The 22,026-nt window shown below is 41.0% G+C and overlaps 1 protein-coding gene across 1 annotated transcript in view; it reads right to left on the minus strand.

Annotated features, from left to right (window-relative positions):
- Positions 1-3,622: 3,622 nt before the first annotated feature.
- Positions 3,623-22,026, minus strand: part of RHEB (Ras homolog, mTORC1 binding) — a 58,161-nt gene continuing 39,757 nt past the window's right edge. The window contains exons 4-8 of the mRNA XM_076006741.1: positions 18,622-18,704; positions 8,784-8,840; positions 8,628-8,675; positions 7,790-7,871; positions 3,623-4,128 (exon numbers count right to left, since the gene is read on the minus strand). Of these exons, the coding sequence (XP_075862856.1) occupies positions 4,036-4,128; positions 7,790-7,871; positions 8,628-8,675; positions 8,784-8,840; positions 18,622-18,704 (363 nt within the window). The 3' untranslated portion in view covers positions 3,623-4,035. The remainder of the gene's footprint in view (positions 4,129-7,789; positions 7,872-8,627; positions 8,676-8,783; positions 8,841-18,621; positions 18,705-22,026) is intronic.

Consider the following 22,026-nt stretch of genomic DNA (forward strand, 5'->3'; position numbering starts at 1 on the left):
GCCGGGTGCCAGGCAACCCCTCCGCCACCGAGCTGACGTCCCACCACTCAGAATCCCGGGGGACAAGTCGGCTGCCTCCCTGCCCCGGACAGGGTGCTGAGCCGTCACCACAGGTCCAGTGGGCAGGCGTGGGGTGAGCGCTGAGGCCCCCGGTGGTGGTGCGGACAGCCACCCCGCAGCAGCGCGTGAGCGCCACCACAGACCCGCCACTCCTGTGTCGCCAGGGCGGTGGTTCTTAGTGATACCTTGATACCTTGGGCCAGGCTGCAATGACACTTTCTCCTCAGATTTGGGAGACTTGCCTGTAGAGGTGCTTCGCGGTGTCCCATGTTGCCGTTTTGCACGTGTAGCCCAAGAGTAAGATGGCAGCCCCGCAGGACGGCCGGAGTCGCCCCAAACACCGCTGTCTGCTGCTGCAGAGACAGTTGGGGAAGCTCATGAAGCTTCAGAAACTCGTGGGGACCCTGACACCAGGTGAAAGATCTCAGGACAGTGGCCTGAGGTCAACACAGTCACACCCCAGACTACGACTTGGTGTTTTCACAGGGTTTTGGAAACATCCAAGGTTTTCACACTCGGACCATTACAATACAACAATCCCTGGCGAAGGTAAATTTCATGGATAACAGAAAATGAGACATGAGTATAAGGGAGTTGCCCAAAGGTACACAGAGTTGGGGCCCGAACTGGAATGTCTCAAGTTTTAGTCCAATGACATATTGAATTGGGGTTCCCTGTGGCTATCTGGGTACCAGGTCACGGGCTGCATTCATGTGTGAAGTGATGGAAACAAGGACTCCGCGTGGGTTGATCGGCATCCTAGGCGCCTGTCAACTCTGTGGGCCTCAGGTCCCTCCTCTGAAAACAAGGATGTGAAATTGGCTATCAGACTTTCCCCAGTTTTAATTCCACAGCAGACTTCACCTGGCCATAAAGTTTCCCATAGGAAATTATTGGAGGTAGGGTATGGTAATGATGGGAAAGACAAAATGTTTGTGTTTATTTGCTTAATGCAATTTTTTTTTGCTTAATGTAACACTTCCCTGCTTAGAGGAGGGGAAGGAGGCAGAATGGTCCTGGGGTCTTCTGAAGAACGCTGCAGGCGGCTTCCTGGTTTCCAGGCTGGTGCAGTCCTCCAGGCAGCCTCACTGTGCTGCTGCACAACAGAGCTGTCAAGTGCAGTAGCCACCGCGGCGTGCACAGGCCTCCCGGGAGCTCACACCCCTCCCACCTCCACCCAGGGGCGCTGCAGTGGGGGGTGGGGGGTTAGGGCAGCAGCAGACACTTCTCGGACTTGGGGTGCCGACATTTCCTTAGGAGTCCCAATGTCTACAAGGATTGGTGTTAGATAATCCTCCACAAGGCAGCAGCTTATTCTGGGTCATCTCCCAAAGAGCTGAGATTACAGGTGTGAGCCGCCCGCCTGGCTAGCCAGTTCACTACTCGGTAGACAGCCTGCTGGTTTCCTGCTCCTGGAAATTCACCATATTGATCTGAACTTAGTGCAGCCACCCAACCTTGGCGCAGCGCACTACAGTCCAGAACTCCTGGGTTCAAGAGATCCTCTCCCCTCAGCCTCTCAAGCAGCTGGGACTACAGACATGCACCACTGCACCTGGTGATACAATGTTTTATAATTGAATTGATTATTAGACGGATTTCTATTTCAGAAACCTTAAATGTAAAAAAAGAAAAAGTCTTGGTGATGAAAATATTTAAATAAAAATAATTTAAGTCAAACATGGCAGTTTCAAGAATTTCTTTAATAGCTCATATGCTTACAATAGCTTACAGCAGCAGCCCCAAACTTTTTGGCACAAGGGACCGATTTCATGGAAGCCAATTTTTCCATGGATGGGTTGGGGGGTGGGTGGGGGTGATGGGGGTGGGAGGTGGAGCTCAGGCGGTGACGTGAGCGATGGGGAGCAGCCCTAAATACAGATGAAACTTTGCTCGCTCACTCTCCTGCTGCTCACCTCCTGCTGTGTGCCCCCACCCAAGTTTCATGGAAGACAATTTTTCCACAGACATTGCGGGGGAGCGGGGGCACTGCGCAGAGCTCTGCAGCCTGGTTTTTAACAGTCCCCAACCCCAGGGGTTGGGACCACAGGCTTACAGGACACAGAATGAATTTGGTTATTGCTCCTTTCAGCCCTGAAACCTTAACCATCTCACACATCTCAGATGGTTTCTTCATGTGTAAGTAGGGTGTCACCCATTTCACAAGGACACCGTGAAGCAGAACAGAACAAGCACATCAAAGATGCTACTAAGCATCATCTTCTGGGGTAACAAGCCCCTCAGTCCTGAGCCTAATGCAAGGTTGAGAACATGTAGCAGACGCTCTTGTGGTAGGATCGCTGCGCTGGGCTAGGTTCAATGTAGGACACAAGCGCTGCAGGGGTGGGCACAGGGTTCTCTGCTGCATTCACGGCACTTAGAATGTCTGGAACGTGGGGCAGGTGCTCAGGTAACACCTGAAGAAATGGGTGAACTAGACCACATACTAAAATGACACTATGCAACCTCCAATCAGGAGATCTAGTCCTTAAAGGACCACTCCAGGAGAGTTGAACTTAAATTTCAAGTACAATATGATGCTGCTGGAAATTCTATTTATTTATTTATTTTTTAAATATATTTTTAATTTTTTTATATTTTGGAAATTCTATTTAAATAGAAATTACTTCTTAGAGGAAAAGGGTTGACTGGGTGAACTAGATCCATATTTTATGTGGTCTCTTGTATTTAGTACCAATACATCTTCAGTTCTAAGAAAAAACCCTGTTAATAAGTGACAATACTATTGTCAAAATTTATTTTTGTTTATTTAACAAGTGTGTTATTTGGTGGAGGTCTTCAAAGGCTCGAATTTCATACTAGAATGAGCAATAAGAAAAATATTTAAGAGATCCCAAATAATGGTATGTTCTAAAAAGAGAATTTTTCATTAAAAATCAGTTGCAAAGCAAAATTATATTTTATTAATAAAGTCAAAGTAACATTTGCTTATGTATTAGAAGTGGCCCTGTGAAATTTTAATTGGGAGGGGCATCATTTAAAAAACACTGTCAACAGACGAGGTGACAGCCACCGAGCTGACGCTGCTCAAAGCATGGGGCTCACACGCCTCAGTACAGAACATGGCCTGGGTATAGTCCCCACACCTTTCAACTACTCGATGTTTTGGAATGATGACAGGCAAATCTATTTTCTAAATCATGCCCTGTCTGACATGGGACATCAAGCTACAAACAAGGAGGCACAAAAAGTCTCTTAAGAGCTCCTTTTCTTCAACTAGCACAAGAGACACAGAAAGGGTAGTAAGAACACTCTGCTGGTGACCAACACGTGCGTGCCACTGAGTGTTTCAGTTAACATTTAGGGTTCTGACGGTAGGAGAGAAAATACTCGTTACTGGGGAATAACTCCCCTCAGAGGCCCCCAAATCCACTCCGCTTCTGTCAACTGTCACCAACCCCATCACCCAGCAGCCGAGAGAAGTCGGCCTGCGAAGGCTCCCACTGGTTTCTGGGATCTAGCTTGGAAACTTCCTGAAGGACAAGAAAGAAAACTCTCAGGAAGACAAAGTTTTTCTTCCTCAAGTAGCACAAATGAGGACTAAGGTTTGCAGCTATTTTATTTACAAGTATACATTTAACACAATGAAATAAACACTGATATACTGAAGCCTAGTTAATAGTAGTGTAACAATATGTATCATTTTGATGATTACATTATTTTAAACAACAAACTACGCTGAAAAATTAATGTCAATAAAATTCTTGGTCATAATATTAAGAAATACAATATATAAATTGAAAATATGATTGCTTAAAATTTGAAAATGGAAGTGAACTCATTTGGACAGAGTCAGAGTTTAACATAATCTGAAAGGGGCAGGGGAAGCTCTGACCCAAATGATATCTTTCAGGTTAACAGAAGAAAAATGAAGCATAGTTTCTTAAAGGATAATGGGCAGTTTGCTTCCTCAGGTAGAATTTATTCCCGGCGTCCTCAGGTCCTGCAGCACGATCACATCACTGAGCACGAAGACTTTCCTTGTGAAGCTGCCCCATCAATTTTTTCTGCCTCCAAAATTATCCTTCTAAAAACATCAACGGCAGTCTGAAAAAGAAAGAGAAAAGGTTAGTTTTAAAGCAGAACTCTGACAAATACTTCACCGCTCCGGCCCATCCACAGTGGAGACTGAAGAGTTCCCATTCGCCCAGAACTTCAGGGCCCCGGACCCCAGTGAGGCCATCCCTCCCCCATACCCTACTCGAGACCACAACTAACCTCATATTCTGCCTCTGACCTGGTTTTCATTGGTAACCATGAGAAGCCCAAGGAGTCCTCATTCCTGGACTCCACCCACCACCTCCTGTCCTAGCCCACCAAGGTCCGCCCTGGTGCCCTCCAGCTTTCAAGGGTCCCTCATGTCCAGCTCTCATTTTCCTTGAGAAGCAGCTTCCCCAGTAGCCCCTTTCCTCTCCCATATCCTTGGCACCACAGGGCCTCGAGTAGAGGAGCCACCCTGAACTAGCTGTCCCCACACCGCCCACAAACCACCCTCCTAACACCCTGGCCTCTCCTCTCTGATGACTGTCTGTCTGCCTCACATTAGCCATTTCACTCCCATGGTCAAACCCTACTAGTCCTCCACAACGAGGAGGAGTCACTGTCACTTTGGGCAGGAAATCTTTTCTTACACTGCAGGAGGATGAGAACTGTCAGTCCCTGTCCTTTTAATGCAGTCACTGAATCAGGGAGAAGATCCTTCAGGCAGTGTCTAGATTTTATTACTAATAGGCGCCCCTCCTCCATCACCCCAATTTCAAGCATCCCACCACACCACCTCCCAGCTCACTACCTCTAGATATCCTGCATGCATCAGGGTACCTGGCTCATTCTTTTTTTTGAGACAGAGTCTCACTTTGTTGCCCAGGCTAGAGTGAGTGCCGTGGCATCAGCCTAGCTCACAGCAACCTCAAACTCCTGGGCTCAAGCAATCCTACTGCCTCAGCCTCCCAAGTGGCTGGGACTACGGGCATGCGCCACCATGCCCGGCTAATTTTTTCTATATATAATAGTTGGCCAATTAATTTCTTTTTTAATTTATAGTAGAGACAGGGTCTCACTCTTGCTCAGGCTGGTTTCGAACTCCTGACTTTGAGCAATTTGCCCGCCTCGGCCTCCCAGAGTACTAGGATTATAGGCGTGACCCACAGCGCCAGGCCGGCACCTGACTCATTGACCATCTTCCCTGTCCCTTGACCACTCCTTGTTCTCATTATTCTCCTCCTTAGCCAGCTTAGACCCCCTGCTCCACCACTATGTCCCTGCACTCCAATTCCCTTCTCTACCAACTGTCACCTGCACCGTGCCTGCAGCCACCAACCACACCCTTTACATCCATGACCAGGAACCTAGTGTGGACCCTTGGTGCTGCTCTCAGCGAGCCAACTATGTTTCCTGATCTCGTCACTCTCCAGAGAACGGCTTCTCGCCTTTTCCTTCCTCCTCCAATTTCCCCCTATTTTCACACTGAGCTGAAAACCCCACTTTGCACATCATTGGCAAACCTAAGCCACATTCATAAGAGATCATCCACCTTATACTCCGTGCACCAAACTGACCTACCCACTCAAACCTGGGCTGTCATGCTCTGCTGCCTTCTGTCCACTGGTGAGAATGAGGCGTCTGCACCCCTGGCTAATCTAAAGCCACCCAGGCCTAGCCCTCTTGTCTGATCCAGGTCACCCGATCAGAGAACGTTGTATAGAGGAAAAAGGGCCAGATTTGGGTTAGCCTTAAAGTTTAGTCCCAGTTCTTATACCATATAAGTTTAGAGTGATCTTAGAAAAGTAATTTAACCTCTTTGGACCTTAATTTCTTTATTTCTAAAATGAGACGGTTTGATTACATGATCCTAAGGACAGAATGAGTACTCAATGAATATTTGATTCAATTAAAAAACAAAACAAAACAAAAACCCAGGTGTCTCTTACTATGTCAACTCTTACCTGAATTCTCACTATGTATACTTGGGAACTGAACTGATTCAGATAAATCCTCTACTGTCTGGAATTTGGGAACCAATCACACAGATTTACTACCGCACTATATCAGAATGCAGGAAGAAACAGATTTGACTATCAAGGGATACCCGGGTCGAGATAACCTGCTAGGTATACAAACACTGTGCTGAACCTTATGGAGAATATGAAAGTAAATGATACTGTCTCAGATCTTAGAATTAAGGAGAATGAGAGAGAAGAAATTCCTTTCAGCTGGATGAATCAAGAAGAGGTCAATGAGAAGGGGAAATCTAAGCATGGCCTTAAGGACCAGGGCCTTCTCACAATGGGCAAAGGGCTGAGCAGGTCAGGGGAGATGCCAGCAACGGGTGGCTCCAGCCTTACTGAGGAGTCACACCCCTCACCACGCTGGAGTTTCCTCAGAGAAATGAAAACCTATTAATCTTACATGAGGCTCAAACAAGCTCACATGTTGAATACTCTTTCAAAGCAATAAACCCCATATGAATATAAGTAGGTAAGTAAAGAAATGAGCAAAGGTGAGGCGTTTTCAAGTGCCCGCTATTTGGGAGTGGGAGTAGTTGGTGTGATTGAAAAGTACAGCAACGTGGTGAGAGAATAAACTAGAAAAGAACACATCACACACTGCCCTGATATTACACAAAGGGCTCTGAGCCCTGTTCTATAATAATGGACAGTCTACCGACAGTTTCTGAGTAGAGGATGACACCATCTGATGTGTAGGTTTACAAAGTTAATGGGAGCAAAGAGAAATAAACTGGTGAGAAATAGTGGAGGTAGGAGGTAGGAGATGCCCAAGCCTGGGTAAAAGAACATAGGTCTAAACTAAAACAATGAAAGAAAGAGGAAAAATCAGTCATGTGAAACTTTCTGGAACAGAATTTATATTCTTTCTAGGACATGCCTTTAAGAAACATCTGTAGGGCTGAAATTGAAAATAAATTGGCAATAAACCCCGGTAAAGGGGTTCTTAATCATTTCTATGTTAAAAATAACACATACATGACTCAGTTTCATCCTACAGAAAGGGGGTGGGGCATAGCTACAAATTTAGTGCTGAAGTGATTTAAGATAATTCTTGTTTCTCTTCTATGTCTGGACTTATTTCTGTACCAGCTGTTAATACAAAACAAAAATAGTATGTCCACAAAACGCAGTATATCCTTTACTATTAACTTCTGTTTAACCTATAAATATTCTGGGTCCTGTTGTAAATAGAATACTAACTGAATTTATTTTTTAGAGACAGAGTCTTACTCTGTTGCCCATGCTAGAGTGCCGTGTTGTCAGCCTAGCTCACAGCAACCTCAAACTCCTGGGCTCAAGCAGTTCTCCTGCCAAAGCCTCCTGAGTAGCTGGGACTACAGGTATGCACCACCATGCCCGGCTAATTTTTTCTATATATTTTGGCTAATTTTTTCTATTTTTAGTAGAGACGGGGTCTCTCTCTTGCTCAGGCTGATCTCGAACTCCTGACCTCGAGCGATCCCCCCACCTCGGCTTCCCAGAGTGCTAGGATTACAGGCGTGGGCTACTGCGCCTAGTTTGACTGAATTTATAAAAACATTAACAGTATCTTCCTAAAGCAACCCAGCACTTGGTATCAGAAATGATGGAAAAGCTAAAAATTAAACAGAAGTGATAGAGAGAGAGGTTAGTGCTAAGAGGAACATAACACCTGTGACTGATAGGAAGACAACGTGAAAAGGGTTTTAGAAAATACCTACCTGATTTTCTTTAGCAGAAGATTCCAAAAAAGCTGCATTCCAAGATTCTGCCAAAGCTTTTCCTTCTTCATAACTGATCACCCTAAAGGAAAAAGAAAATTCAAATTAAAATACTTTGCTTTTTATTATAAAAAACATCTATAATTGATTTATGAAACAGGCTCCACTTTCATCAATTTTTTCTTGTGAAGCAGAACCATGCTCTGACTAAACATTATCATCAAGAATGTAACACAGGAACATTTTAATTACGCCCGACTTGGGGAACAGAACAGACATTGCCTTATGGGGTTATCCATGCTCCAGCAAACTCTTCCAGCTCAGAGAACATGACTGTACTTTCCACTACTCCAATATGTGTAACAATTGACTATTCTACAGTGAGGTTTTAAGCACCCAAGGCCAGGGGAAATTGTGAAAGGGCTCACAGTTCAATTCTGTTGTATGCAGGCTGCAAGAGTCTCTTTCACTGACACTGAACTCCATGGGCATGGGCTTCTTGCCTCGCTTGTTCATCACTGTAACTCCAGCCCCAGGAATCAAAAGATTATTTGCTGAATAAACGAGAGCTACCTTTGTCTTTTTAGGGTTTGCTTTATGCAAAAAGGTATATAGCCTAATGATAACTTCCTAGAAATATAAAGTTTGCTCTCTCTAGAGGAATGTGAGATTTATACTGCAGTTTTGATTCTGTTGTGCACAACTGTAACATTTCTCAACAGAAATGCTATAATCAAAATAGTCCTGCCATCAGAATAGTAATTTAAAATGGCACTTCAATGACTAAATCACCTTAGACTTGATTTTATAAATCAATAATCATTTAAAAGCTACATACCTTTCCATATGCAGGTCTTTCTTATTCCCGACCAACATAATAGGTATTCTATTTACAAGGAAAAAAAATCCAAAATAAACTAGTTAGTGCCAGTTTTATTGCTCAGAAGATACTATTATAATGAGTTTAACAAGAGATAAAAATACTACAACTTACTGTACTTTCCCCACCATATCCAACAATTTGCCATGGATAACTTTAATCACTTCAAAACTATAAAACAAAAAGTGTGAAATTAGACATTCACTTTAATGTTAAAGCTTTATTTATTTTCATTTATTGTTAATATTTTGTAGAGATGAGGTTTGGCTATGTTACCCAGGCTGGTCTTGAACTCCTAGCCTCAAGCAATCCTTCCACCTTGGCCTCCCAAAATGCTGGGATTACAGGTACTGTGCCTGGCCTTAATACTGAAGTTTTTATGATTATACTAGGAAAAATATACAATGTCAAAGACTCACCATTTTAACATAAACTGAACACAAAGAATTATTATTTTTTCTACCAATCTTTTCACACGTACATATATTTGAACTCAGTAATTCTTACTGAGAATATTCAAAGTGAAATAGGTGAGACATTTAAACGGGAAAGTCTAATACTGGGCTGACAAACATAAACACAAATTTTAGTCTCTCAACTCATCCAGCAAAGAACAAACTATTTAAATTAAAATCTGAGGCCGGGCGCTGTGGCTCACGCCTGTAATCCTAGCTCTTGGGAGGCCGAGGCGGGCGGATTGCTCAAGGTCAGGAGTTCAAAACCAGCCTGAGCAAGAGCGAGACCCCGTCTCTACTATAAATAGAAAGAAATCAATTGGCCAACTGATATATATATATATAAAAAAATTAGCTGGGCATGGTGGCACATGCCTGTAGTCCCAGCTACTTGGGAGGCTGAGGCAGAAGGATCACTCGAGCCCAGGAGTTTGAGGTTGCTGTGAGCTAGGCTGACGCCATGGCACTCACTCTAGCCTGGACAACAAAGCGAGACTCTGTCTCAAAAAAAAAAAAAAAAAAAAATCTGTAGAATTCTTCTTAGCTGGAGCACCCCAGTACTCAGCCTTGTTCCCCTTTTATTTTTTAGGTATATGCCTTCTCTGGGTGAAGCCAATCTCTCTAGGCTTTGAATCTGATCAATATGCCAATGACTGTAGGTTGGAGTTGGCTTTCACCAGCAAGGGGCATCTTAGACCCAAGTCTGCACTACAACGATGCCACAGTGATGTCCTGAAATCTGCCACAATAGGATTTATACCACTTACCACAAACCATTCCCACCTTTTCTCCAAAAGCCCTTTGTAAGCATTTGCCAGCATACCACTGCCTCTACCTTCAAAGGCTACCCAGAATCTGACCACTTTTCACCCCGCTCCATTGCTGCCAACCAGGCCGGGCCTTCCCCCATCTGCCTGCATCTCCACAACAGCCTCCTTCCCCTCCAGTCCCTGCCCAGCAAGGTAACCACAGAAATCTGTCCAAGCAGCGGAATGGAGCCTTTTCAGCACTTTTTGCTGGGCACTCATCTCTACTGCGCCCTAGGACTCCCCAGCCTACTGCACTTCCTACTACTCCCTTCGTCCTTCTGCCCAGGGCTGCAATGGCCTCTGCTGCTGCTCTAACACCACAGCAGCTGCCTTCCTTGTGTGTGGAATGTTCTTTCCCTAAATAAAGATCTTGAAACACGCTCCCTCCCTTCTTTTCAAGTCTCTACTCATGTGTCACTTCCCAGACCTCTTTTGTTCACCTCATCAAATTAACACAACTTCTCACTATTTATCTCCTTCCTTGCCTTATTTTTCTTGTTAGCACTATCACTATTTCATACATTCATCTTCTCACTGTTTGTCTCTCATGCCAGAAATAAGCTCCACAAAGACAGGGATTTGTCTGCTTTCTTCACTATTGTAGCTCAAGCTTTGGAACAAGTAAGCTTGCTGAATGAATTACACATTGTGCTATTTTAAACTATATATGTAGTTACTTTGATAAAAATAAATATTAACCTCCCCTCCCAACTCACAGTGTGTCTGTCAACCACGGGATATGGGTGCCCTGAGTACCTTAGGCTACATTACAGAACCAGCTTCCTTACCATGCACTGTGCCTACCTACATCCTACATTTAAAACCACATGGCCTCTTGGGAAGGGATATGGTAACCAGTCACGTGAGAAATAGCTGAAAGAACTGGGACTGTGTTGTAGGCAGCTTGGACCCCGCTCCAGGGCTCCCCACCCTCCTGGTAGCCATACCTTGTTAATCTCCCTGAGCAAGGGCTAGACCTAATGACTTGTTTCTAATGAACAGAATATGGCAAAAATGAAAAGATGTCACTTCTGAGGTTAGGTTATAAAAGACTGTACATTTTGCTGGAAATTCTCTGACTTTTCTTTTGTGCTTGCCCTGATGGAGACCACCTGGCAAAGAACTGAGGTGGCCTCTGGCCAATGACCAGCAGGAAACTGAGAATCCCAGCCCAACAATTCTCAGGGAACTAAATCCTGACAACAGCCCCATGAGCCAGTCTGGAAACATCCTTCCCCAGCCAAGCCTTCAGATGAGACCACAGCTCTAGCCGACACCCTGACTGCAGCCTCTCAAATACTGTGAAGCAGCTGAGCCATGCCTGAGTTATGACCCCCAGAAACCATGAGATCATAAACGTATACTGTTTTAAGCAGCTAAATTTTGGGACAATGTGTTATACAACAATAGATAGCTAATACAGATTTTCACTTAAGCAAATAATCTCTATTGAGGTGTTCAAATATCTTCATTGCAGTGATGTGAAAGCTCTGTGTAGGTCTAATAGACCAACATTAGGATTAATGGGTGAATATTACAGGAGGGAAAATTTAGATTTTATTTAACAAAGAACAGTTTCTCTAAAACAGCAAAGAACTATCTTAGAATGGAGTAAAGTATGCAAAGCAAGCCTGGAAGAACTCAAAAGGTTCATTCTACTGAAGTTCTATGTATTCATTTTATCCTCACAACAGAACTATGATGAAAGTGTAACAGGAACTTTAGTATCTCTCAGTTGACCCTACTTAAATGACCTGCTGGATTAACAATAGATTGGTTGAAGCTAGCAGTTCTCGGATTACTAGTCACAACCCAGCATTAGAAAATATTATTAATTTAGTGGGTTTTTAAAAAGTAGCATTTTAAAAAAGAAATAAATAGTGCATTACACATCAGTTATACACGTTTATTGTATGTTCTGGTTTTGAATGTAATAACTTGGGTGCTATAGCTAAAAAAAAAAAAAAAAAAAAGTCCAAGAAACACCGTCTTAGGTAGTGCAAGCATAGCAGAGCACGACAGCTCCCACTAGCTAAAAAGTGCACATGCAGAGACAGGATCGGGTCCCTTTGTTCCTAAACCTGTTTATGCCAGTTAAATTCAACAGAAAGTCATAAGTTATCTTATAAACTTTTGAGATATGAGTATGCACAGAGTTTTTATTTCTCTGAAAACTAAAAGTTGAATACTGGGCTTGATCTACTAAAAGCAGTGTTCCTCAATACATTGTACTGAAACAACTGAAAAAGACTGGTGGGAAAATCACATGAATCTGTAAATAGCTGAGGTGTAGACAGTTTCACAAGTATGTCACTCTGAAGAAACTGAACTGAAAATCACAGCTCATGCACTATGGATATAGGCAACACTTGATGGGTAAACTCATATCCAAAGACCATAATTTGAAGATTTCAGAAGATCAGTGAGTGAATGTATATTTATGCTTTGAAATAAAATCCTGGAAATTAATGCCACCTTCTTAATTCTTTCCATTAACCAATGTTAAGTAACTATCCTGATTGCCTCAGATAAGAGAGGTCTTCTCCTCTATCAACATATTCAATTTATAGCTGACAAACTGAGAGTGCAAAGTGATGTGACTTGGCCAAAACTGTTAGTGGAAACAGATGAAAACCGAAATCTGGGTTCTTGCTCCATCCTTAGAAACTATGAAATAGGATGTGTTTTTGCTTTATGCTTAGTCAGAAGGAATAATTCTACAGGGGCTTTATGAAACAAAGGAAAAACTAGGACTTCTGTTTTATTTCACAAAATGATGAGCAATGGTTATAATTTAGGTAGAACCTATAATAAATTCAATGAAAAGATTACACAGTTCTGATCAATAAATTGGTTTATTTAGAAAGGTTTACTAGCATATTTCTTAAATATTCATAAATACTTGTGTATTCAGCATACAGGTTTCTTTTTTTTAATTATTTAAAATTTTTATACATTATTATTATTTTTTTTCCTTTAGAAAAATAACTATTTCCTTTAGAGTCAGCATATAGGTTTCTAAAAAACAAAACAAGCTAGGTGTGGTGGCATGCACCTTTAGTCCCAGCTACTTGGGAGGCAGGAAGATCGCTTGAACCCAGGAGTTTGAGGTTGCAGTGAGCTATGATAATGCCACTATACTCCAGCCTGGGCAAGAGTGAGAACTCATCTCTAAAAAAAAAAAAGAAAGAAAAACAAAACGCCACTCCTCCTGATCATGTTTGAGATTTATGAGAACGGTCATTCAACTATGAGTTACTAAGATAAAATGCATTATTTAAAACAAAACACACTCATTTTAGTAAGGAGAAACATGGTCAAAACTTGCAAAGGAACTGCTAAGATGACACAGCAAGCCTTTTCTCCTCTGTACTGTATTAGGCCATAGTTTTTTCAAATATATATGGTCCTTAACTGAGCAAGTTTTCATATTTTCAAATCTAGCTTTTTTTTTTTTGAGTCAGAGTCTCACTGTGTTGCCTGGCTAGAGGACCATGGCATCAGCCTAGCTCACAGCAACCTCAAACTCCTGGGCTCAAGCCATCCTCCTGCCTCAGCCTCCCGAGTAGCTGGGACTACAGGCATGCACCAACCATGACCGGGTAATTTTTTCTATATATTTTTAGTTGGCCAATTAATTTCTTTCTATTTTTAGTAGAGAGGGGGTCTCTCTCTTGCTTAGGCTGGTTTCAAACTCCTGACCTTGAGCGATCTGCCCGCCTTGGCCTCCCAGAGTGCTAGGTCAAATCTAGCTTTTTAATTTCTACATTGATAAATGCTGTTTTCAATTTGATTCTTGAATGTCATCTAATCTGTGCTCACCAAAAAAGGGAGATTTAAAAAAAGAATGAATGCATTAAAAAAATTCCTATCTATAATTTTAATTCCTCAGAGTAACAATTCATAAAGTAACCAGTATTATTTTCTAAAAAAAATCACGTAGAATAAAATTATACTTACAAATAACAGAATAATCTTTGAATAGCATTTTTAAGTAAATTAGTAAAATAATGGAAGCTCATAAATCTGTCCTTGCAACATTCATCAGATTACTGGTATATTAAAATTTGTTCTGGTCAAGGCATTATATGGCAGGCACTCAAATTGAAAATCTTAGAATTTACGAGAGCTAAACACAAGTTATATACATAAATAAATTTTAAAAATACATAATCTTTGTACAAAAAGGACTAATAGTTTTTAAAGTGTGTTTGTAAATGTGATTCGCCACATAAACAGAAGCAAAAACAAAAATATGATCATCTCCATAGATGCAGAAAAAAAATTCAAGAGAATTTAGTACTCTCTTATGATAAAAACCCTTAACAAACTAGGCATAGAAGGAACATATCTAAAAATTACAAAAGCCATATATGACAAACCCACAGCCAACATCATACCGAATGGGGAAAAGCTGAAAACATTCCCACTAACAACTGGAATGAGACAAGGATGCCCACTGCCGCTTCTATTCAATGAAGTATTTGAAGTCCTAGCCAGAGCAATCAGGCAAGAGAAAGAAATTAAGGGCATCCAAATTGGAGGAGGTCAAACTCTTGCCTTTTGCTGATAATATGATCTTACATCTAGAAAACCCCAAATATTCCAAGAGACTTCTGGAATTGATGAACAGAGACATAGACCAATGGAACAGAACAGAAAACCAACTCATCTTTGACAAAGCAGACAATATATACTGGGGAAAAGAATCCCTATTCAATAAATGGTGCTGGAAAAATTGGATAGCCAGCCACATACAGAAGAAAGAGGATCCATATCTCTTACCACTCACAAAAATTAATTCAAGATTGACAAATGACTTAAATGTAAGGCATGAAACTATAATAATATAATATAATAAAAGAAAATGTTAGAAAAACTCTTTGAGATATTGGCCTAGGTAAAGAATTTATGACAAAGACCCCAATGGCAATCACGGCAACATCAAAAATAAATAAATGGACTTGATTAATGAAAAAGCTTCTGCATAGCCAAGGAAATAATCAGAGCAAACAGACAACCTACAGAATGAGAGAAAATATTTGCAAGCTATACATCTGATAAAGGGCTAATAATCAGAATCTACAAAGAACTCAAGCAAATCAGCAAGAAAAAAATCAAACAACCCCACAAAAAGTGGGCAAAAGACATAAACAGAAGCTTTTCAAAAGAAGATAGACCAATGGCCAAAAAACATTATGAAAAAATGCTCAACGTTACTAATCATCAGAGAAATGCAAATTAAAACCATGATGAGATATCACCTTACCCCAATTAGAATGGCTTTTATTAAAAATTCCAAAAAGAGGCCGGGCACGGTGGCTCACACCTGCAATCCCAGTACATTGAGGGGCCGAGGCAGGTAGATCGCTTAATGTCAGGAGTTCGAAACCAGCCTAAGAGTGAGAGCCTGTCTCTACTATAAATAGAAAGAAATTAATTTGCCAACTAAAAATATATAGAAAAAATTAGCCGAGCATGGTGGCACATGCCTGTATTTCCTAGCTACTCGAGAGGCTGAGGCAGAAGGATCGATTGAGCCCTGGAGTTAGAAGTTGCTGTGAGCAAGGCTGATGCCACAGCACTCTAGCCCAGGCAACAGAATGAGACTGTCCAAAAAAAAAAAAAAAAAAAAAAAAAATCCAAAAATAATAGATGCTGGCATGGATGTAGAGAGAAAGGAATTATACACTGCTGGTGAGATTGCAAATTAGTATAACCTCTATAGAAAACAGTATGGAGATACCTCAAAGAACTAAATGTAGATGTACCATTTGATCTAGCAATCCCACTACTAGGTATTTACCCAAATGAAAAGAAATCATTTCATTAAAAAGACACCTGCACGCAAATGTTTACTGCAGCACAATTCACAACTGCAAAGATGTGGAATCAACCCAAGTGCCCATTCATGGGTGGATTAACAAAATGTGGTATATGTATACCATGGAAACTACTCAGCCACAAAGGATGACTTAAGGCCTTTTGAAACAATTTGGATGGAACTGGAGACCATTATCCTAAGGGAAGTATCTAAAGAATGGAAAACAAACATCACACGTACTCATTATTAAATTGGAACTACCAATATGCACAGAGGGAAGTAAAACTCAATGGAAATCAAGAGGGGGGGGCGGGGGGAGGGGATAGGCGAAAACCTACCTAACAGGTACAGTGAACACTATCTGGGTGATGAGCACACTTATAACCATGACTCAAGCATTATAAAAGTGATCCATGTAACCAAAAATATTTGTACCCCTGTAATACTATGAAATAAAAAAAGTAAATACATAAAGTGTGCCTGTAAGTCAATAAAAAACTAAGTCCCAAAATAATATGCAGATAATGGTTTTATGCATAAAATATAATCCAAGCATTCTTTTTTTGTGTGTTTTTTTTTTGAGACAGAGTCTTGCTTTATTGCCCAGGCTAGAGTGAGTGCTATGGCGTCAGCCTCAGCTCACAGCAACCTTAAACTCCTGAGCTTAAGCGATCCTCCTGCCTCAGCCTCCCGAGTAGCTGGGACTACAGGCATGCACCACCATGCCCGGCTAATTTTTTCTATATATATTAGTTGGCCAATTAATTTCTTTCTATTTATAGTAGAGACGGGGTCTCGCTCTTGCTCAGGCTGGTTTTAAACTCCTGACCTCAAGCAATCCGCCCGCCTCGGCCACCCAGAGTGCTAGGATTACAGGCGTGAGCCACCGTGCCTGGCCCCAAGCATTCTTTTTAGTGACAAAAATACAAACACCAAAACAGGTAGAGAGGTACCCTTCTATCACTGAACATGGGATATTATATAGTCGTCTACTATTTTCAAACAGTAGGTAATATGGAAAAACATGTATTACATGGTAAGTAAAAATATAAAAACAAAAAATATATAAAACTGTACCCAGAGGGGAAAGATAAGGACTTTTTTTTTTTTGAGACAGAGTCTCGCTTTCTTGCCTAGGCTAGAGTGAGTGCCGTGGCATCAGCCTAGCTCATAGCAACCTCAAACTCCTGGGCTTAAGCAATCCTACTGCCTCAGCCTCCCGAGTCGCTGGGACTACAGGCACGAGCCACCATGCCCAGCTAATTTTTTATATATATATGTATTAGTTGGCCAATTAATTTCTTTCTATTTTTATAGTAGAGACGGGGTCTCGCTCAGGCTGGTTTTGAACTCCTGACCTTGAGCAATCCGCCCGCCTAGGCCTCCCAGAGTGCTAGGATTACAAGCGTGAGCCACCGCACCCGGCCAAGATAAGAACATTAAAGCAATCACTAAAAACAAAAAAAATACACTAAGACATTAGCAATATCTATGCTTGGGTAATTATATTGAGAGTGATTCATACCCGCCCAACCCCCACTTTCTACATTTCCCCAATATTCTTTCAGGAACACATGGTTCTGGTATTCAGTTTTAATTCAGGTGAGCTTTCTCAGGGACTGACAGTATGGGTGTCTGTTTATAAGAATGGCCACAGTCCTAAAACACTTTATGTAAAGTATGCTTCTTTGCCACGGAGAAAAATGTTAAATAACACTCATAGAGAAGCTGACTGAATTTTCATTAGCAATAGAATGCATGGCGGTAAGGAGTCTAGACACTGTCCAATATGGTGGCCACCTGCTACATGTGGCTCTTGAGCACCTGAAATATGGCTAGTGGAACTAAATTTTTATATTTTGTTTAATCTTAATTAATTTAAATAGCAACCTGCAACAGAGATATAGAACATTTCCACCACTGCAGTAAGTTCTACTGGACAGTGCTGACCTTGACTGTGGTACTAGAGAGGTGGTCTGAACCCCAGCACTGTCATGGACTGTTTATGAACCTAGGGCAAGTTACTTTACCTCTTTGTTACTCAGTTTCTGTGTAAACTGGGAAATAAACATCTCTGGTGAAGGACTGTTTAAGGTTATGATAAAATGAAGTGATATATTACATGCAGGTGAGAGTACAGCAAACTCCTTCACATGTCCCACACAATCAATAGATGCTAGCCACCCACCACCCCTTCTCCACTGGCACTGAGATTTTCACAGTCTTCAAAGACAAGCTGTTACTAGTGTCCAGAGCTCTGTGCTACATGCAGCCAGCTGTTCCGTTCTGTTCATGGACACAACCAACTCTCCTCCTTGTGACAATGTCCCTGATAACGCTTGATAAGATAGATGACATATGAAATATGTGGCTAGAGGAACCAAAATTCATTCTTACTAATAAAAACTGTGGCCCCATTTTTATGTAGCAAAGTGAGACCCTATTACTGAAAGGTCTTATTTCATAAATTCTAAGGATAAAATATTCAACAAACTGAAATCTCCAAATTGTATTTAGAAAATTGATTTCACATTAATATGGTGAACACACACAAAGTAAAATCAATTTATGCATTTCCCATTTCGATTAGCAGAAAAATCATATTTAACCACTATCTATCTAGGCAGCTTGAGGTAAGAAATAAAGTTTTTATCCTATGAGTGTAACAGAACATCTATTGGCACACATGTTTTTTCCCTTAACAACCTGGTTGCTCCACAACAGAAATCACTAAAAAATATTCAGCCTAATAATTAAATTTAATTGTTACTAGTACTAATATTATGAATCCAGCATAGTCCTTTAAAAGGATCAATGCTATTTATATGTGGCAAATAAACTAGAGCAAGCAACAGACGTCTTACCTTTTGATTGATGTAACAGAATACACAAGTATATAACCGTTAATATCTATGGAGTATGTCTGAGGAAAGATGGAATATTCATCCTGTGGGGAGAAAAATTACATTTAAGTCTTCATATAGCATAACAACAATCTTTACCCAAGTTTTTCATGTACTACTTGAAGAAAATCAAAGGAAATCAAAGAAAACAAACTGGATTACAATATTATTCCACAAACACAGTCTACACACAAAAGATTTAAGAATGGTTTAGAGGTGATAATGTGCTTCAAACCAATATTAAAAAATGACTCTGGCTATTCTAGGACTTAGGGGAAGGCTGACGACTTCTGTCATTCCTGGGAGAAGAGGTTAGAAGGAATGCAAAGATGATGGCTTCTGGTGATCTCTTATCAAGGGACAAGCACTACCACATTTCTTCTATGGTTGAAAAGTCTAAAATCTCTTAGACCTCATAGGAATTTACAAATCCTACTAGCTTATTCCATAAATCTTTGCTTTCATATTTGAAACTGTCACATTATTATATAATCTAGTCTTTGCATGTCAGTCCCATTGGTGTGAGCATCAATCTACTGGTTGTTTGTTACAGAGGACTGCCACCGGTATTTGAGACAGAAGAGGAGAGAAGAGAATCAAAGCACTAGACTCAATCAGTATACTCAGACTTTGGGGACTAAAAAAGTTATTTACTGAGCAACTGTAGAGTAATTAAAAACAGAGGTACACATTATACAACTGTGTATTAGTCCCTAGCTTTATAAAGCAGCTCTATTAAACTTTGTTTTAGATACACAAATTATTAAAGCATACAAAAAGTTCTTAGATCAATGCCGTTTTCATCAGCACGTGTTACTGGTACAAACTTTTTTTTTTTTTGAGACAGGGTCTCACTATGTTGGCTGGGCTAGAGTAAAGTGTCGTCATCATAGATAATTGCAACCTTAAACTCCTGGGCTCAAGCAAGCCTCCCACCTCAGCCTCACAAGTAGCTGGGACTACGGGCCGCACCACCATACTCGGGTAATTCTTTAATTTTTTTGTAGAGCCTGGGTCTCACTATGTTGCCCAGGCTGGTCTTTAACTCCTGACCTCAAGAGATATTTCCACCTTAGCCTCTCAAAGCACTACGGTTGTAGACACAAGCCACTGCACCTAGTCTACAAATATTTTATTCTTAGCTGAAATGTAACTGTCAACATACCTCATGTCCTAAGCACTGTTAAAGAAAAAAATCATGCCACCATTAGATTAAGGAGCAGTCTGTTAACCTTGGAAACTCACAGTATGGTTATAACAACTGTTTGTGATAGCCCACAATTACTGCTCTATGGTTCTTTAGGTCCAAAGTTCAAATTACCTTTTCATTAAAGGGAAAATGTGACAATCAAAGAGTAATCATGTTTAAGAAGCATTAAAAACAACCAGTTGGAAGGATGGGAAAGACCCACAGCTGCAACAGCAACCAAAAAAGGGGATAAAATTCCTAAAAATAAATGTAAGAAACAAATGAAAGTATATGCTCATATGAAGAAAATCTTAAAACACTCCCAACAGACAAAAGACTTAAATATGCAGGATCATCTGGGTATCTATTAATACTAAATTAATATACAAACACAATATAATTCTGATTTTAAAAACTCTACTTTCTGAGAAAGAATAGTAATTGTTAGGGCAGGTGACTGGAAACCATAAAGCTACAGTAATTAAAATAATGCTGTATTGGCTCATGAACGGAACAGACTAGAATATCCAGAAAAACTCAAATAGATAACAGAATGAAGTATATGATAATATTGGCATTTCAACCACTAAGGATAAAAAGTAACCCTCAACCAAATGCACATAGACAAGCAGGGAGCCATTTGGGGGCACGTGGATAAGCTGGACCTCTAATTCACGCCTTGGCAAAAATGTATTCCAGATGAAGCAAAGATTTAAAGATGAAAATATGTATATAGTAGATGGGATAACTTTAAAAAAATCCGTTAAAAAAGATTAATTCAACTATGTGAAAATGAAAAGGTTCTTCATGGTTGAAAACCTCTCAAAGAAAAAACCATAAACAAAAGAAAAACTGAAAACAAACAAAAGCTTGCATCTCAAATCATATATAAAATGCTAATTATCCTCATATACCAAGGGGTCTTTCAAATCAACAAAGACTAACCACCCAAACGGAAAAAACTGGCCAGTACATGGCAGACAGGATAATTCACAGGAAGAAAATACAAATGTCCTTCAACTCATGAAAAATCAAAGCCCCTCACAAGAAAAATGCATATTAAAATTATACTGGGATGCTATTTTTCACCTATCCGATTAGCAAATATCAAAGGATTTGGTAACATACTGTGTGGTAAGGGTGCAGGCATTCTCGTTCACTGCTGGCAAGAATATACAATGCACCCCTATGCCAGCCCATCATTCTTTTTTTTTGAGACAGAGTCTCACTTTGTTGCCCAGGCTAGAGTGAGTGCCGTCAGCCTGGCTCACAGCAACCTCAATCTCCGGGGCTCAGCGATCCTACTGCCTCAGCCTCCCGAGTAGCTGGCACTACAGGCATGCGCCACCATGCCCGGCTAATTTTTTGTATATATATTTTTAGTTGGTCAATTAATTTATTTCTATTTTTGGTAGAGATGGGGTCTCGCTCAGGCTGGTTTCGAACTCCTGACCTCGAGCAATCCGCCTGCCTCGGCCTCCCAAAGTGCTAGGATTACAGGCGTGAGCCACCACGCCCGGCGGAAGTTTTCTTATATACACATGACTGACTGTGTGTCTAAAACAATTATCTGGGATGTTCACTGCAGCACTGCTGGTGGTGGCAGGACTGGCAACAACCTAATTGTTGATCAGAAGGTTAGCTTATGACATATCCGAACAGCCGGGTATTATGCAGCCGTGGGGTAACAGATGGCAATATATTCCATTATGTATGGATGTGGAATAATCTCCAAGATGGAGGTGTATTATTTTTTGTGTAAAAAGGAAAAAGTAACTTCAAACTATATTTGCATATACAAGTATAAAATACCATAGAAGTATATACTAGAAACTGGTAAGCGGGCTGCTAAGACAGCTAGGTGGGAAAGATTTAAGTTTTACTATTTACACCTTTCTGTGCTATTTTTGTACCAGTGCATTTCTATTATTTATTTATTTGTTTGTTTGTTTGTTTATTTATTTATTTATTTATTTAGAGAGAGAGAGAGAGAGAGAGAGAGAGAGAGAGACAGAGAGAGAGAGACAGAGAGAGAGAGACAGAGAGAGAGAGACAGACACTCTGTTGCCCGGGCTAGAGTGCTGTGGCGTCAGCCTAGCTCACAGCAACCTCAAACTCCTGGGCCCAAGCAATCCTTCTGCCTCAGCCTCCCGAGTAGCTGGGACTACAGGAATGTG

Source organism: Microcebus murinus, chromosome 9 (genome assembly GCF_040939455.1).
Source record: "Microcebus murinus isolate Inina chromosome 9, M.murinus_Inina_mat1.0, whole genome shotgun sequence".
NCBI lineage: Eukaryota > Metazoa > Chordata > Mammalia > Primates > Cheirogaleidae > Microcebus > Microcebus murinus.